At 33.2% G+C, this 18,092-nt stretch overlaps 2 protein-coding genes and 2 pseudogenes across 2 annotated transcripts; 2 read left to right on the top strand and 2 right to left on the bottom strand.

The window, feature by feature from the left end:
• Nucleotides 1-183: 183 nt before the first annotated feature.
• Nucleotides 184-2,409, bottom strand: LOC143581242 (protein HOTHEAD-like; annotated as a pseudogene).
• Nucleotides 2,410-3,920: 1,511 nt separating this feature from the next.
• Nucleotides 3,921-5,626, top strand: LOC143581241 (protein HOTHEAD-like; annotated as a pseudogene).
• Nucleotides 5,627-9,485: 3,859 nt separating this feature from the next.
• On the top strand, nt 9,486-10,616 carry LOC143581235 (uncharacterized). Its single transcript, XM_077064061.1, has one exon. It carries the CDS (start codon nt 9,486-9,488, stop codon nt 10,614-10,616), a length of 1,131 nt encoding a protein of 376 aa, XP_076920176.1.
• A 4,342-nt stretch (nt 10,617-14,958) lies between these two features.
• LOC143581240 (BTB/POZ domain-containing protein At3g22104-like) lies at nt 14,959-17,572 on the bottom strand. The gene is made up of 3 exons (XM_077064066.1): nt 17,309-17,572; nt 15,632-16,704; nt 14,959-15,252 (listed from the first exon to the last, which is right to left on the bottom strand). Exons 1-3 carry the CDS (start codon nt 17,364-17,366, stop codon nt 14,959-14,961), a joined length of 1,425 nt encoding a protein of 474 aa, XP_076920181.1. The 5' UTR covers nt 17,367-17,572.
• Between the last annotated feature and the right edge of the window lie 520 nt (nt 17,573-18,092).

The raw sequence follows: 18,092 nt of genomic DNA, 5'->3' as shown, positions 1-18,092 counted from the left end.
TAAGAAGGCGATAAGATAACTCTTCAATAGAAGTTACAAAGTTTTAGTTGTTTATAAGCATTAATTTATTTGATAATAAGAATGCATTAGTTAAATTTAATATTCGTAAAAGAATAGCAATGTAGAATGTTTGACTCGGAGCAAATGAATACTATCTTGTCAAATAAATTCTCTATCATTTCTTATTGTGACGCTCACTTGTAAGCCTTTGGCCAAGTATTGTAACTCCCATGTACCTGCATCCGATAAAAGCAGATCATTTTCATCTATACTAATTAGCTAATAATCATTAAAAGTTATATTTCAAACAATATATCTTTCAAACTTAATTACCTTCCTAGCATCAAAACACTAGCTTGAGGATTTGTTCCTGGAGAGTTAAGTAACGTGGACCCATCAATTACTCGTAGGGCGTCCACACCAAATACCTTATATTCGTCATCAACTACTTTTCCAATACGACAACCACCATGATAGTGCCAAATACTCCTGACAGTATCCTTGCAATATTGTTCTAGTGATGAACTTGTATTAGCATGTACACGTTGGTTCACCGGTAATATCATGTTTAGATCTAGAATATCTTTGGATGTCATATTGCCATACTTGTAGATAGCATATGGTTTAGATTGAATGGTTTTTAGAATAGTTTTGATCCCGTAAACACATTTTTGCAAATCTTTAGGATCCTTAAAGTAGTTGAATGTTACAGATGGGTTGTCAGTTGGATTAAGGGTTTTAATCTTTAGTTCACCCATAGATAAAGGGCCGTTGATTTTCTCAATAAGAAAACCTCCCATCTGCAAACAACAAAGGCCATTAAGTTTACAAAGTCATTTGTTATTAAATGTTTTAAGTTAGGAATTTGATAAATATGTAAAAGTTACTTGTGGGGAAAATCGTCGATAAGCTGAGGGTTTTGTAAAGATAAAGTCAAAGCCGCCGGCATCCTCGATATAGCTACCAAACTTAGTAACACCGACGACTTGGACTATGGAAGGCTCCACTGTAATGGGAGAAGGAATGAAGATTGAGTTCATTGGGTTATCTGCCATGCCTTTACCAACGAAAGGTTGCGGAAGCACGACTTTAATCTTATAGGCATCAAGCTCTTCTTTTGGACCAATGCCACTTAGCATTAAAAGTTGTGGGCTTGCAAGAGCACCAACAGATAATATGATTTCATCATTGTGTTTACCTTTTAGATATGCGATGTGCTTAATCCCCAAAGAGTCTTCAAACACCACACCATAAGCCAACGGTCTTGTTCTTCCTGTAACAAAATCACAATTTTAGACATGATTAAATCAAAAGAATCTAGGCATAACTAGTGATGTTGGATCATCTACCTACCTTTGGTCTTAAATAAGATTTTTTGAACCGTCGCATGTAGAAGAACAGACAACCCTTTAGGATTTGCATATTGTAGCAAATCGGCAGCAGTATGTCTCGTTCCATTTTCGTCGAAAAGTGTACCACTCACTTTTGTCCCAATGACATGATCATTAGTGAATCCGTTATAAGGTGTGACCCCTGATTCCAGTAGTGCAGCTCGAAGTGCGGACTGCCACTTTTGCACCACCGGTTTAAAAACCATAACCTTTTCAGTCCATTCATAAGACTCATTGACTAAATTTTCATCCTTCAATCTAGCTTCCTTATTAAATTTTTGTTCCCCACGAGAATAAAAACCCGCATTAATAGAAGTACCACCTCCCAAGACTCTTGCACGGGCATTTACAACACCCTCCGTGATGAACTGCTGAGAGGGAGAATTTGGGGATGCATCTGAGAAGTAGGAACCAAAATTAAGTACATTTGTGATGTTGGGATTTCCATAAGGTGAGCCACCGCGTTCAAGCAGTAAAACTGAGTACTTATCGGATAACGTGGTGGCTAATGGGATTCCAGCGGCACCACCTCCAATCACGATGTAATCATAGAAAGAAATCTTGGGTGCTTTTGTTGCTTCACGCATGAAGGTATAGTTTGGAGCTGTAGTTAATAAAGTATTAGTTAAGAACATTAGCTTCATTAGATAAAAACATAATAAAATTGCTATGTCAACAAGATATAGTACATACGCATTTCAGCCAGACATAACTCACAGAAGAAAAGAAAAGCTAAAAGAGCATATATGACCATCTTTTCCGACTTATACGCCATCCGAACCGATGCCCAATTGCAATCTGTACTTTTATATGCCAAGAACTCGTGAATTAACAAAAATTATAAGTTAAATTTCAATAGATTGATATTTGGTGTGTTGTATATATGGAATATGTAAAGCTATTTATAAAGCATTGGTAGTTTAAAAAGGTCATACTTGGTGGCTTAGAGCTTAATATAAACATGTGTATTTAATTCTATGTGTTTTAGGTACAAGTACACTGCAAATTATGTTCCAACCGAAAGCATTTTGGCTAGTTCAATCAATAAAACAGATGTTGGGAAGATGTCAAACAATATACCGAAACAACATTATAACAAACAATGGCTCATGTAATATATATTCCCACAATGATTATCGGATATTACTAATTACAACACATATAACCTGTCTGTCATCTGAATTGATTATTTTTATTTTTTTTACAGAAATTCTTGTATCATCTTCATAGGTCGGTTTCAATGTATTTGTTCAAGCATGCAAATTTGAAAACATAAAAAATATAGTCGTTGTATAAGCAAAAGAGTATCGAAAGATGTTTGTTTTGTTGTTTTGTATTATGTAATGTCCAAACTTGTTGTTTGGTGTTGCAATTTGTTGTACATGTGAAGCAATTTGCTATAAATAAAAAAAAAATTGCGTAGCAAATTTTTTGTAGCAAAACTCTCTGTTTTCTAGTAGTGGCGCAATGGTTTATCTGGTATGAACTTTGGCATCTTTCATATATATGTTTTTTGTTAATAATAATAATAATAAGAAAAACCCACATCACATATACTGGGTTTGAACCGAAAAATATTAACCACTAGCTTGGTATAGTAACAAATATATTTTCAACCAAATGATTATGAGTTTCTTGTCTCATTTGAGATACGGGGACAAAATAATGTGGAAAAAGAAAATTAGTTGATAAAAAAATAGAGAAATATTGTATTCTTCAAGAGTCCTGAGTCTTCTCCAATAACTGGACCGATTCAAATGAACAACGAACAATTTCAATAAAAAATTAATCAGCTTGTGCTATTATTAGTAAATTCAGATAACACCAGTTGTATCCCTGAAGAAAGATTACATTCTTCAATAGTCTTGAGTCTTTCTAATAACTAGACCGATTCAATTCATAACAACCACGAAGTTGAAAAAAAAACAAAAAAAAATAATAATGGGCAATTGAAAAATACACCTTCACCGGGACACAACAATTTCAATAATAAATTAAACAGTTCTTGTTATTATTAGTCAAATCAGAAAATACTTGTGGGAATGTATATATATATATATATATACACATTATACACACACACGCTAGCCAATGTTTATTAGACATGTTCCAGATATGTCAACGAAGGAATTGAAGTAGCTTAAATTAGTTCTGTTGGAAGTTGCATTGCTGTAACTATGCATATGTTTATTTTAAGCTCTCTAAGCCACCAATATGACCTTTTCAAACTACCAACGCATTATAAATAGCTTCCCACATTCCATACAACACACCAAATATCCATCTGTTGAAATTGAACTTGTAATTTATGTTTCTTCACGAGTTCTTGACATCTACACGTAAAGGTTGTAATCGTGCATCGGTTCGGATGGTGAATGAGTCGGGAAGGATGGTCATATCTGCTCTTTTAGCTTTTCTTTTGTTCTGTGAGTTACGTCTAGCGGAAGTACGTATGTACTCTATCTTGTTGATATAGTTTTTTTATTATGTTTTTATGTCTATGTACCTAATGAAACTAATGATCTAAACCGATACTTTATTAACTACAGCTCCAAACTATACCTTCATGCATGAAGCAACAGAAGCACCCAAGATTTCTTTCTATGATTACATTGTGATTGGAGGCGGTGCCGCTGGAATCCCATTAGCCACCACGTTATCCGATAAGTACTCAGTTTTACTGCTTGAACGCGGTGGCTCACCTTATGGAAATCCCAACATCACAAATGTTCTTAATTTTGGTTCCTACTTCTCAGATGCATCTCCAAATTCTCCCTCTCAGCAGTTCATCTCGGAGGGTGTTGTGAATTCCCGTGCAAGAGTCTTGGGTGGTGGTACCTCTATTAATGCAGGTTTTTATTCTCGTGGAGAACAAAAATTTAATAAGGAAGCTGGATTGAAGGATGAAAAGTTAGTTCATGAGTCTTATGAATGGACTGAAAAGGTTATGGTTTTTAAACCGGTGGTGCAAAAGTGGCAGTCGGCAGTTCGAGCTGCATTAGTGGAATCAGGGGTCACACCTTATAATGGATTCACTAATGATCATGTCATTGGGACAAAAGTGAGTGGTACACTTTTCGACGAAAATGGAACGAGACATACTGCTGCAGATTTGCTACAATATGCAAATCCTAAAGGGTTGTCTGTTCTTCTACATGCAACGGTTCAAAAAATCTTATTTAGGACCAAAGGTAGGTAGATGATCCAACATCACCAGCTATGCCTAGATTCTATCGATTTAATCATGTCTAAACTTGTGATTTTGTTACAGGAAGAACAAGACCGTTGGCTTATGGTGTGGTGTTTGAAGATTCCTTGCGGAATAAGCACATTGCGTATCTAAAAGGTAGAGACGATGACGAAATCATATTATCTGCTGGTGCTCTTGCAAGCCCACAACTTTTGATGTTAAGTGGCATAGGTCCGAAGGAACAACTTGACACCCATGGGATTAAAGTCGTGCTTCAACAACCTTTGGTTGGAAAAGGCATGGCAGATAACCCAATGAACTCGATCTTCATTCCTTCTCCCATTTCGGTTGAGCCTTCCATAATCCATGTCGTAGGTATTACTCGCTTTGGGAGCTATATTGAGGAAACTGGCGGCTTTAATTTTATCTTTGCAAATACATCTGCTTATCAAGGATTTTCCCCATCGGTAAATTCCATCTATTTATCAAACTTTGAACTTATAACTTTTAATAACAAATGAATTTGTAAACTTAATGACCTTTGTTGTTCGCAGATGGGAGGTTTTTTCATTGAGAAAATTAACGGCCCTTTATCTATGGGTGAACTAAAGATTAAAAACCTTAATCCAACGGACAACCCATCTGTAACATTCAACTACTTCAAGGATCCTAAAGATTTGCAAAAATGTGTTTATGGGATCAAAACCATTCTAAAAGCAATTGAAACTAAAGCATTCTTGATCTACAAGTATGCTAATATGACATCCAAAGATATTCTTGATCTAAACTTGAAATTACCGGTGAACCAACGTGTACATGCTAACACAAGTTCATCATTGGAACAATATTGCAAGGACACTGTAAGGAGTATGTGGCACTATCATGGTGGTTGTCGCATTGGAGAAGTAGTTGATGATGAATATAAAGTATTTGGTGTGGACGGCCTACGAGTAATTGATGGATCAACCCTACTAAACTCTCCTGGAACAAATCCTCAAGCTAGCGTTTTGATGCTAGGAAGGTAGTTAAATTTGAGAGTTTCAAAAAAATTGTTACCTTAAACTTTTGAATATAGTACTCTAAACAAATATTAGCCAATTGTTAGATGTCAATGATCTGACATTGATTCGATGCAGGTACATGGGAGTTACAATACTTGGTCAAAGGGTTACAAGTGAGCGTCACAATAGAAAATGACAAGGGTTCATTTACACCTACTCGATCGAATATTGTGCTTTGTTATTCTTTTATGAAATATTGATCGAATTTAGCTATAGATTCTTTATGCATTCTAGCTATCAAATAAATGCTCATTGTAAGTTTGAAAGATAACCAAAACCTCACAAGGTCCTTTAAAGATTCATCTTACTGCCTAATGCCACGATTTTCACATTATGAAGACATTTTGTCTCGGTATATTTTAAAATTTGGATTTTTTTTTCGATTGAATCCATTTCCATTTGCCTTCCTCTTCATTTTTGTTGTCCTGTATTGAAGTATGCCCCTTGAGATGCATTCTTAACACAACTGAATTTCTTATCCTAAACTCTAGTATAATTTAATAGTGTTTTGATCATTCATCTCAATAACTCTTGGTTTCTTTTTTCTGATTTTCATGAGGTTGTCATTCTTGTGTATATGAAGTAGTATAAAAGCTTTCTTGATTTGCAAGAACGCCTTTTTTTTTCATAAATCTTACTTTTAGGAATAGTTTTCTAAAATAAACCATAAATGTGTTGGAATCATATGTGTAAGACCCCGACCTCGGGCGGATTATACGCTAGGACGGTACGTTAAAGATTGCTCATAAGCTCGTAAACACTATTATAGTGAAATATTTATTTATATTTATTCATATCATAACACATAGACATCAACTTTTTATAAAATAATAAATTGAACAACTACAATACTGAGTCTTGTTATTTGAAATATCCTATCAGTATAAACTATGTGATCTTTGCTTGAATCAAAATTGCCTAAGTGTACCTGCATGTAGCATGCATGAAAATATTGTCAACTACAAGTAGTTGGTGAGTAAACATAAGTTTTGTAATGTATATATAGTGGAAAACTACAATTCTCATGTTGAGCGCAATTACAAACATATATGAATATGTAAAACAACTAATTGAAATGTGTATCTATTATTTAAAACGGATAAATGAATATATAATCGATGTGTATTCATTAGCACAAAGCCACACGTATATGAATAAGGTGTGACCATACGACTTGAGTTTGACATATACTTAAGTCAATACATGAGAAATGAGCAAATAATCACAAATAAGCACATAATGTAACATAAACATAAAGCATGTAATTTATACACAAACATGTAAATGAATTGTAATATGTAACTTGAAAACAATACCTTAGATAAAATGAGGGGTTTGATATTTAGGCAATGCATGCTACCCCCGAAATGTAAAAGTGTAAAAAAAGGGGTATGAATACTCACCTCGAAAACAAGGATAACAGATGAATGAGTTTGGAATGAAGGGTTAGGTGATTCTCAAACGAGTCTCCCTAAACAAAATATATAAAGACTAACATAAATCATTAACGGAATTGAAATTAAGACAACTTTGGGGATTTAGGTTTCATGCGTCGAATTTGGGGATTCAATTAAATAAACGATAACTGTTTGATAAATATAAATAACGATAATGGTTCGATAAATATAAATAACAATAATAAACAAATGTGAAGTACAATGTTATAAAATAATATAAGTTCATCAATACTTTTATATAAAAAAGATAACCATGTTTGACGATGATTTGGTTTTAAGCAAAAGTGTCATGGATGTTATATAATATCGTTAATAAATTAACGGAATATGATTCCGTAAACTAAACATCTTTCAAATATACTAAGAGTATAACGATAAATAACGAAACATGTTTTCAGTTTTAGTGTAATAGTACAACGAACATGGGTTAGAAAAACAAACTAAAAGTAAACCTTAAAACAAAGGGAACATAGGGGTTTGAAACCAGGTCCCATGTTGACACAAACGATGCTCAACCAACTGACATATACTGGTAACTTGACAAAAGTCTGGTTTGAATTATTTTTATAAAGCAAATAGGAAAAGCCCAAAATCAATATGAACCTAAAATGATAAATCCCCATATCGAATGGATTCGAGCCTCTGTCAAATAAAATTGACAAAGGGCTTTTGTTCTCGACCACAAGACGTACCATAAGTATAAAACAATTGCCCGGATTATTGTCGTATTGACGGAGTTAGACGACTGTTCGTTTCAAACTTGAGCCAAGATCAATTCGTGTTACAGAGACTAGAGATGAAATGATTAAATATATAGTCAATTTTACACCAAACGAGTGTTTTGATTCGAGTTAAAGCCGATGTGCATGGATTTGTTTATGGCTAGTTAATTTCAATAATAAACGAATTGATGTGGATTAATAGAGTGGTTACAAGGTGAATTCGTTGAATAACAATCTGATTTGTAACCGTTGGTGAACGACATTAAATCGGCATCCTTCATATAGGTGAAGCAAAGAAGCAAAAGAACATGCTTAGAGTGGGAAAAATGGAGCCGGTTCAACTTCGTGAATTTTCCAATTTAATTAGATGTATGTTTTGATTTTGTTTCTTGTTTTTGTTTTCGTTTTTGTTTGTTTTTGGGCTACTTTTATCTTGTAAGTGGTCATTCTTTTAGTTTTAATAAAATTGGCCTTTAAAAAAAAAAGTTATTGATTAATTTGGTCAAAGGAAGTTAAAATAGAATTACAGTGAAACAATAGATCTCTAAAATGCACTTTGAGTCTTGAACGAACTTTTGACAATAAACAACGCATGTGCTCTATCATAATGAATTCTTAGCTTTCAATGATTACAATTTGACTTCTTAAAAAGATTACTTTTGCATTTTGTGTTCAAATCAACGATTTAATTTATCAATCCACGTTAATTAACAAAAATGTCAACCATAGTATTTCATCAAGCATTACAAAGTGATGATTTATTAGTGTTATATTATATATGCTCATCTGCACAAAGTAATTTAATATGAAATTAAAAGATAAAATATGCATGTAAGCTTTAATGTCATGTTGTTAAAACTTTAAATATATGCAAACTGAAAAAAAGATAAATAAATCATAGATAAAACGAAAAATAATCAACGTAGATATTAGAGCATTAACATTGGAATATCTATTTATATCAGTATAATTTAACTAAAAACCACATTTTACAATAAAATTTGTTCATTTAAAAAAAATAATTCTACAATAATTCATCATATCTATCTTTATTCAACTAAATAATACTTATTTATTAATTTTTATTATATTTTTTTCCACCACTCATAAAAAATATATGAAATGAATATGAATTTGATAAGAACCCTGAATTTTTTTTCGTAAATTATATGGTTGGAGGTGATATAGAGATTCAGGTTTACAAATAAAAGTTATTGTTTTTTTAATATTTTCCTTATTTAAATCCGGGTACCAGACTTAGGAATCAAGTAAATTTTGTTATCATTATATGTAACTAACTCATTTTCCTTTTACTATCAATAATGCACGAGCTTATTACCTTCTCACCAAGTCACATGTCCACTTTCACCAGATAAGCATCAAGCGGTTCACTGAAACTTAAATTCCAAAACAACATCACACCACCGATCACATCCTTTGTCTCCTTTATCACAAAAACTCAAAGCCCAAAACAATATACATATTGCATAATTGCATGTACAAGTTTCTACTTAATGAATAACTTGGATTTTATAATTCAACCTCTGGAAAAAAAGTAACAATAATAATTTCTTCTTTTGCTAGACACCCTTCTCCTTATTACACAATCAGCACCAAAAGCTTGTCTCCAAATTCATCCTTTTCATTGTTTGATTGATCAAAATATGGCTTATTATGATGATGAGTATATGTGGCCTCAAGAACACACCACCTTTTTTCCTCTTGCTCACCAAGATCTAGTAAGTTTTTCAAGTTATGAACCTTATGGTGATCATGTAGATACTAGTTATGATGAATATCATGTTTCCGTGTTTGATCAAGAGCCGAAATCCATAGATCTTGGTCATTATGATTATGGTTATGATTATGATAACGATTATGATAATTATTATGATTGTGGTAATTGTAATAATTGGTATTCATCGGCTAATCCTACGATTAACTACATTGCGCATAACTATATGGAACCTAAGCTAATTGCCTATGAACCGGTTGAGTTTGATACCGGCTATGTTAGATATCACACGCAATATTCAATATCTTACCCGAAAGTGGATTTAGAATTTAACGAGCCTGAATTTGAGGAGTATGATCCAACCCCATATGGAGGGGGATATGATATTGAATTCGTATATGGAAAGCCGGTCCCACCCTCGAATCAAACCTGCTATCCACGCTCGAAGCCCAAACCAACTGGGTCTGGTCCCACGCCTAACTCGGAGTTAGAGCCTCAGACCAAGGCCCAGCCTGCTCCTGTTCCTGTTCCCGTTCCCGTTCCCGTTCCTACTCCTATTCCTCAGCCTAAGCCTGAGCATGAGTCTAAGCCTGAGTCTACGCCTATGCCTACTCCTATCACTGTGGTTGAGCCCAAGCCCAAACCCGAACCCAAACCTGAGCCAGAGCCAGTGAATGCTCTGGTTCCTGTGTCGGACCAGGTAGACTTGAGTGAGATTCAAGAAAGGGAAAGGGAAGAATACAGTTATAGTTATCCTGACTATGGATATGATTATCCTTGGCCAGAATATGACAATTCAAATTATGCAACTAGAGTGGGGAACGATTACGGATATGGTAGACAAGTAGTTCAAATTCCTCCTTGTGAATACAGCCCAGAAGTTGTGGATTTTTGTGAAAGTTTATTTGGAAACTGGCCTTGTTTGGCTAGGATTAGAAAGCAACAAATGAGTATTGACAATAACCCCAGAATGAATGGTCCTGAAACCAAGCAGCTTAGTCCATGGGAAGAATGTGCTGGTTACATCTTTGGACGCCCGATGGCATCTTACAATGTGTAGGACTATGGTCATGGGTATGTTGGGGCGTTTTGATTAACTGATTATATGTATTTGGATCATCCTTCAGGTTGGTAAGAAGTATTTCTCTCATCAAAATGATGAGTGATGGAATTCTGTAGTATGCAGGTTATGTAATTTTTTTTGGTTGGATAAATTAGGTGTTGCTTCAAAATAAGTTAATACATAAAAATAAATGTATAAGGATATCTTGTATTCTTTTGTTGCCCCTTTTGGCATTTTATAATCCAAATAATTGTTGCTATTCTTAGAATATTATTCGGTGTGGTTATTTCATTAGTAGATTTGCTAGAAAACTTTTTGGAGTGAAAGTGTTACTCTTAGTTAAATTTGGGTAGAAATGCTTATGGTGACAAAAGATACAGTAATGTTTCATGTTAAACACTTACATGTGATGCACGGTATAAAACTAACTTTAGAATTTGTCATTTCTTATTTAATTTTAATGTGCTGATATGTTTAACTAAACGGAGTTAGCAGATAAAAGAGTTTAGGCCATCTAGGAACATGTCCCCAAATATGGGTCAAGCTGTCGATCACAACTATGGGTTTTAAAGACTAACACGCCCTATGAAACTTTGCCCAATTGTGAAAGCAATCCGAATGACCCAAATACAATCTGTTCTATAACTTCGGCCTAATTGCTTATTGCATATCCATCTTTTTAATAGAATATTACAAACCCAATGGACTCATTTTGTTAATCCAACCCATTTAGTATGGTCCAATAAGAAAACCATAACATATAGCACTTCCATACCCGGCCTTCTTTTTTTTTTAACATCCAAATATATTACTCTGTATTTACAAATCACCTTTAGTGGAGATCGAATCCCTGACCACCATTTTAAAAATAAATCACCTTTCCATCACACCAAATGGCGTGGGGTCCATACCCGGCCTTTTAATTCCTATATATACTTTTCTATACTTAGTGTGTGGTTATTATGTTAACATGATTAAAAAACGACTATAAAATGTTTGAATCACAAATTGATGAAATTGTGAATTTTGACTTGTTAAATGTTATGTTCAAGTCAAATTAAGTTAACTGGTTTGCTAGTTTTGGTCAAAATATGTTTAACCAACAAGAGGTAAGTGTCTTTTGCTATTTAGAAGTTTGGAGTATATTTGGACAGTTTTCATTACTTATGGAAACTTGAGGGCTAGACATGTACAACATGGAACTTGTTTGTTAGAAGGCACAGCTAATATTTATAAGCAATCTAGGGTTCACAACGGCTAGATTAGATTTCATTATGTAGTTCTTCATTTCCGTTTATGATTAGTGCTTTGTATTCATATTTCCTTCAGTTGAGTAAGCCTTAATGCAATTAGTGATTTCGTTTTAATTCGTGAGTGTTCTAATTTGATAATTGAGTGTGTTCTTTGGTGTTAAACCATTTGATTCCACCTATATGTTTCAACAATTGGTATCAGAGTTGTAATCGTTCAAACGGACTTATATCTATCTTAATTTGGTTCATACTCAATGATGGTGAACACTAAATTTGACGTTGTAAAAATTAATGGCACAAATGACTCCAGTCATTGGCGAGTCAAAATGCATGCTTGGGCGCCTCTGATGCTCTGTCGGGGATGGATAACATGCCTGAAGGTTTATCTAACAAGGAGAAACGAGATATCCTTAAGAAAGCACAGAGTGGGATTATCTTGAGCCTCGATGATAGGGTTCACCGGGAAGTATCAAAATAATAGACAGTTTCCGGAGTTTGGTTGAAATTAGAGTCTCTACACAATTAAGTCACTCACTAACTAGTTATATCTCAAGAAAAGAATTTATAACACTAATAAGTGATGTTAGAGGATAAATTTAAAACTTTAAGAGAGGTGTATTAAAAAAATTTGTTGTGTGTGATATATTATAGTTTGAATTAATTTTAAGTAGCAACCAACATTGCATTGAAACTCACAGTAAAAACCCAAATTTTTATAATTAAGAAGCTTCCAAATGACATGGGTGGCAGGAAAGTCTATATAAAAGTCAAATCCAAAGCTCGGTAATTGATACATATATTCCATTAGAAACATCCATCGAATACTTTATCGGTCACATTTTTCGATTTTATTAGTTTAGAACAAGACATAGATCACGACCGCCGTTGTCCTTCTGTTTGTCATCATCTTCCTAAAACATTTCAAGAAACCTTGAATTTTACAACTTCTTTTCTAGGTGTTTGAAATTTAATAGTAGATAGTAGAGGTGCAAAAAAAACCCGTATTCGGAACCGGACCCGAAAAAAATATCCGGAACCGGTTTTTTATACCCGGGTATTCTATATCCGAAACCGGAACCGACCCTACCCGTAGGGTATGGATAGGGTATGCATTTTGAGGTCAATACCCGTACCCGGTTTATACACGTAAATAACCGGATCCGGTCATACCCTATACCCATACCCGGTTATACCCGATACCAATTTTCTAATACCCGAAATAATACATGTGTTTTTATAGTATAATTTTATGTTTACTTCACAACTTTTATGTTTAAGTTTTTGTAAAATGTATAATAATAAGTAAATAATTTGTAATTAAGTGGATTTATGGTTTTTGTAATATAGTTTAATTATTTTTATAAATTACAAAGCAAATTTAAATTTTAAACAATATAAAAAATGTATAAAAAATTACAAATTCAAAACCGGGTATCAATACCCGGTCGTACCCGGTTTCAATACCTGAACCCGATCATACCCTACCCGGGTACATAGGGTTGAGTTTTTCTCCTCAATACCCTACCCGATTTCTCTCAATACCCGATTTTTCAATACCTGATCATACCCGAAACCGGTTCCATACCCGAACCCGAGTATTAGAGAAAACCCCATTTGTGCACCTCTAGTAGTAGATAGAAGGAAAATAAAATTAAAATGTTTTCTTATATAAAAGGTAAGTACACTATTAAGTTACATGAATATTTTTTTTAATACAATAACGTGTTTTAAACTTTAAAGTGCTATATTACTATTTATTTTACCAATTTATTACATCAAATGATGCAACTACAAATAAAAAGGTGAAAACTTTGTTATACTTTTCTGAGTTTCTCCCTTTTTACAAGATGTTTTAAGATAGTAGATGGGATTTCACTAACCTGAGACAAAATAAATATGATTTTGTGTAATTGTTATGAATATAACATTATATACCGCATATAATTTAGGAAGTAATTAAATTTTAATGTTATGTTGAATATGGAAGGATTGCTTAGTGTTATGTTGCTTCGATACGCATAAAAATTTCCACATGAAAACACATAAATATTAAACTACGGTGCGCATGCTTAAATATCTTTTATGGGCTATATTTTCGTTTCATCTATCAAAATTTTATGTTATCCTCTTCACTAATGTTACACTATCATTAACGTCCCTACAAATATAAAAAATAAGTAACTAGACAAAGTAAATGAATATAAAAAAATATGGTGTTGACATCACGTGACACTATCTTATTGATTTAAGTTAAAAGAATAAATTTCATCAAACATGGCGTAATTTGATTGATTCTAGAGCAATAACTAATTTAGCCGTGTAATTTTCACCTTCTGGGCCCTAAAATTTTTGATTTTTATGTTTTTTTTTTTGCAGATAGTTACTTCTAGGAATGAAGAAGAAATATGTTAAAATTTTAATTTAACCATCATTTTTATAGGTATTATAGTATGATTTTTTTTTATTTGTGTGGATCGTAGTCAAACTCTCTTTAACATCATTTTCTTATATATTTAGCGAACTGTTCACATACATGACAAATATGATCCCTCAAATTTCATTTATACTGAATACTATACCTCTAAACATGTTATATCTAATAACAACCAATTGTTAACAAGTTTCAACTTAGTTAACATATTGGAAACCTATATAAATTATATCAACTCCACTAAACACAATTAAAACATCCCAAATTAACTTTTTGGTTGAAAAATCATGATTACAATTGTCGTTGTAAACTATACAACTTTTATAGTGGTACATTTTGTTTGTCCTATATATGATGGAAGATCTTAAGTGGAGTTTTGATTAGACGGTTTTTAGTTAGAAAATATGTTCAAAAGTATGAGGAGTGCCTAATAACTAGTTATTAATTAGTTCTCTAGCAATTGTTTTGTTTGTGTTATGTCAATTTGATCCTAACGTTTTATCGTTTCAAATAAATATGAAAGACTATTTCATCTAATTTAAAAATACAAATATGTTAAACGGTTTAAATGAATAAAACTATAAATTTTTTTACTAATTAAGGTAGAACATTTACATACATCATTGAAAAAGATGTTATGTAAACAAAACCGCTACTAATGGCATAGTCGTGGCAAGGATTTAGCATTACATGGGTCGACTAATATTCTTGACTTCTTTGGTACGAACTTTGGTGTATCTTGTGTCACTTTTGATCCTTGTTTACCAAGAACCCTATAGTCATTATTCATGCTACCCTTGAAACGGTTTTGTTTATGATCAAATGGCAAAAGTCTCATGTTTTCGTTTAGGGAAAGGTTTAGTCTTGTCTTGACCATCGAGCACTTGTTGAGGTTAATAACACTCCAAAGCTTCGTAGTTTGTTCTTCGCTTAAACCCCTTGCGTGCACCTATGGAAAATAAAATATAATGTAAGAAAGAAAAATGAGGATCATGGGTAAATGAAATTTATCTTGCCAAACACTAGGTTTTCAACAACAAAACTAATGTATGTTATCCCTAGGTGAAACAGGAAGTCGCCAGTGACCCATCTAGAAAAATGACATGGGTATGGAGCTCACCCACGGATCACTGACGACATTTAATGACATCTCTCTCGTTCTATATATATCTTTAAGGGATGCGATCCATCCATCACTAGTTTTCGATGGATTCAGATATTATGAAAAGTAGTTTTTTTTTTTGATAAATTAGTTGGTGATCCTTTGTATTCACCAACAGATAAGTCCGTAGAAAGTTAATTTTCTAGTAGTAAGAACAAAACATCACCTCAATGTATAAGTCGATTGCATGGTATAGTCCATCATGGGATTCCCTAGCAAAATCAGGCAAGGCCATGGCTAATGCCAAAAATTTAGAAGGCTTCAAGAAAGGATCAGGAGCCACCTCTAACATTAACAAGTCCATTAAGAACCCAACTTTCTTCACCCGGTGTGCAAACAACCCATTAATCCTTTTTTCGAGTAAAAAGCTTTTTATCAACTGAATAATCAAATCCACATCGAACACCTCTTTTTTCTTGCCACGAACAAGCAAGTCATTAACCGTAAATTCATCTAACCGTGATCCCAACAAATTCTCCAACTTTAACCTTTCATTTGTTCTTAAATTCATACTCAAGCTCATACCAAAGGCGTCAAGTAGCGCTCTACATGAAAATGCACTACCATTAACCAAACTTAGTAGATTGATATTAGTTTCCACCATCTTACACTTCTCATCATGTGAATAACATGTAAAGAACTTTGATTTTTGGTAATGAAAGATCAATGCGCATATTCTAGAGGTGTCCAAGTGTAAAGAGATCATGGACTTTACTACATTTTCAAATAAATTCATGTTCAAAAAAGAAAGATCATCAAACTTCCAATACTCGATATGCGTATTGCATCTTGAACTTTTTGGGCTATGATCACTTGTAGAAAACCGAAAACTAGAGCTATTTGAGGAGGAAGGGCATGAACTATCATAACTAGGAATGGTTAAGTTTCCTAAAAGGGTATTCAAGAAAACTTGAAACATTGGTGATTTGTTCAAGAAAGAGTATAACATGTTGCACTGTTTTAAACCTGATAAAATATCCGACCATGTCCAACAATGAATGCCTTCAAGGTACAACTCGGTTTGCTTGATCAAGGTAGTGATTTCCATGAAAGAACCACCACTATGAAGCAAGAATATGTTGGATGGGGTTATTTCAATGGTGCCATTGTTGTAGCAGAATCTTGTAATGAGCTCAAAACCCTCTGATCCTCCTGGGAAATCACTGAATATGAGTTTCGCGTTGTTGATGATCTTCGCGTACAATTTGCTTACGCGATTAGAATAATATGCCAGAATGTTTTGAAAATAAAAGGGGCTTTAGTTAAGTATCTTTATAGTTCATATGTAAAATTAATGTCTAAAATGGAAATCAATGATAAAACAAGTTGACTTTTGATCATTTGCAACATGGGTCAAACCTAAAAGTCAATATTTTAGATGTATGACACTCATTAATATCTATTGCTACAAACAAACACACACTGACAAAGAAACATTCAACTTTAAACTATCAAAAAGAATCAAAACCAATTTAAACTCAAAAGAACATTAAATTTTTTTCTTCCAACAATAAAATATTTTATAGAAATTGAATATTGTTCAATAAAAAGAGTCAAAATACAGAAGATTGCCTCTGTTCTGAGCTAATCCAAGACAAAAGAAGCTGACTTTTGGTCAATTTAGACATGGTCAAACTTAAAAGTCAAAAATAGAGCAGCATAACACTCTTTAATCTTAATAGTTAAAAACAAGCACACACTGACAAAGAAAGATTCAAAAAAAAAAATCAAATTCAACTCAAAAGAACATATGAATATTACATATGGTAAAATTAAAGAGTAAGAATATGAGAAAAGCAGCCGCGGTTTATTAAAAATCATTGACACACATATGGTAGATTTACCTTATCAACAAAGAATAATTGTTCACCATTGACATCTACTTGAATATTACATATCATATCTGAAGAAAATACATAGATATAGAGCTGTTTAATGTGGTTGATGGGATATTTAAAAATAATGCATGGGATTTTGGGTGCTTGTTAATGAATGAAGAGGAGTGAATGGAAGCACAGGGGATGAATGTCAAAGCAGGGAGACAAATGCAAATGCAGACAATGAGAAGCATCCAGCTTCATTTATTAAGGTTCTTTTATACACCACTTGAGGTTCTCTTTTTGTATTTATTTTACTTTATTTTTTAAATAATATCATTTAAGTTATTAGTTTTTGGCATTAAAAGACATTTTATAAACTTTTTTAATAAAAAAGTTTAAGGTCTTTTATTAATGGGTTTCGAAATGCTTTCTTTCCTTTTCTTTTTAATTAATTATTGCCAATATATGATAATAAGGATAACAACCAATGTGTATGTATATATAGATGCACATACATATACGGGTTAGATCTGGTAAAAATAGATTTTAACGTGTGGAGTATGTTAGAAGCATTAAAACAATTATATTAACACTAAAGTTTAACGTGTGGAATAATAAGTACTCTAATTTAAGCTTAATTAGTCTGATGTTTCTTACACTCTTTACATTAAAAGCAATTTGTATATGAACAAACGAATGTAAAACCCCTGTTAAAGGATTTGCGACAATAAACTTTATTGGTTGGTCGAAATGGTAACAAGTTGGTGCCTTGGTGGTGGCCTTGATGTGTAATTGATGTATGTAGAT

Source organism: Bidens hawaiensis, unplaced genomic scaffold (assembly GCF_021521415.1).
Source record: "Bidens hawaiensis isolate Kalapana, Puna unplaced genomic scaffold, B.hawaiensis_p1.1 tig00030837_1, whole genome shotgun sequence".
NCBI classification, from domain to species: domain Eukaryota; kingdom Viridiplantae; phylum Streptophyta; class Magnoliopsida; order Asterales; family Asteraceae; genus Bidens; species Bidens hawaiensis.
Note: the sequence above shows the minus strand (reverse complement) of the source record. Positions and strands in the feature narration are given on the sequence as shown.

Bases quoted from the DNA above. Each gene is read 5' to 3' on its own strand.
- LOC143581235 (XM_077064061.1), top strand. From the start codon at position 9,486: ATGGCTTATTATGATGATGAGTATATGTGGCCTCAAGAACACACCACC.
- LOC143581240 (XM_077064066.1), bottom strand. From the start codon at position 17,366: ATGATATGTAATATTCAAGTAGATGTCAATGGTGAACAATTATTCTTT. The intron at 16,705-17,308 runs TAAATCTACCAT...TTTATTTTCAAA, and splicing joins ATTATTCTTTGTTGATAAGG to ACATTCTGGCATATTATTCT. The intron at 15,253-15,631 runs GTGATGTTTTGT...TATTTTCCATAG, and splicing joins CAATCGACTTATACATTGAG to GTGCACGCAAGGGGTTTAAG.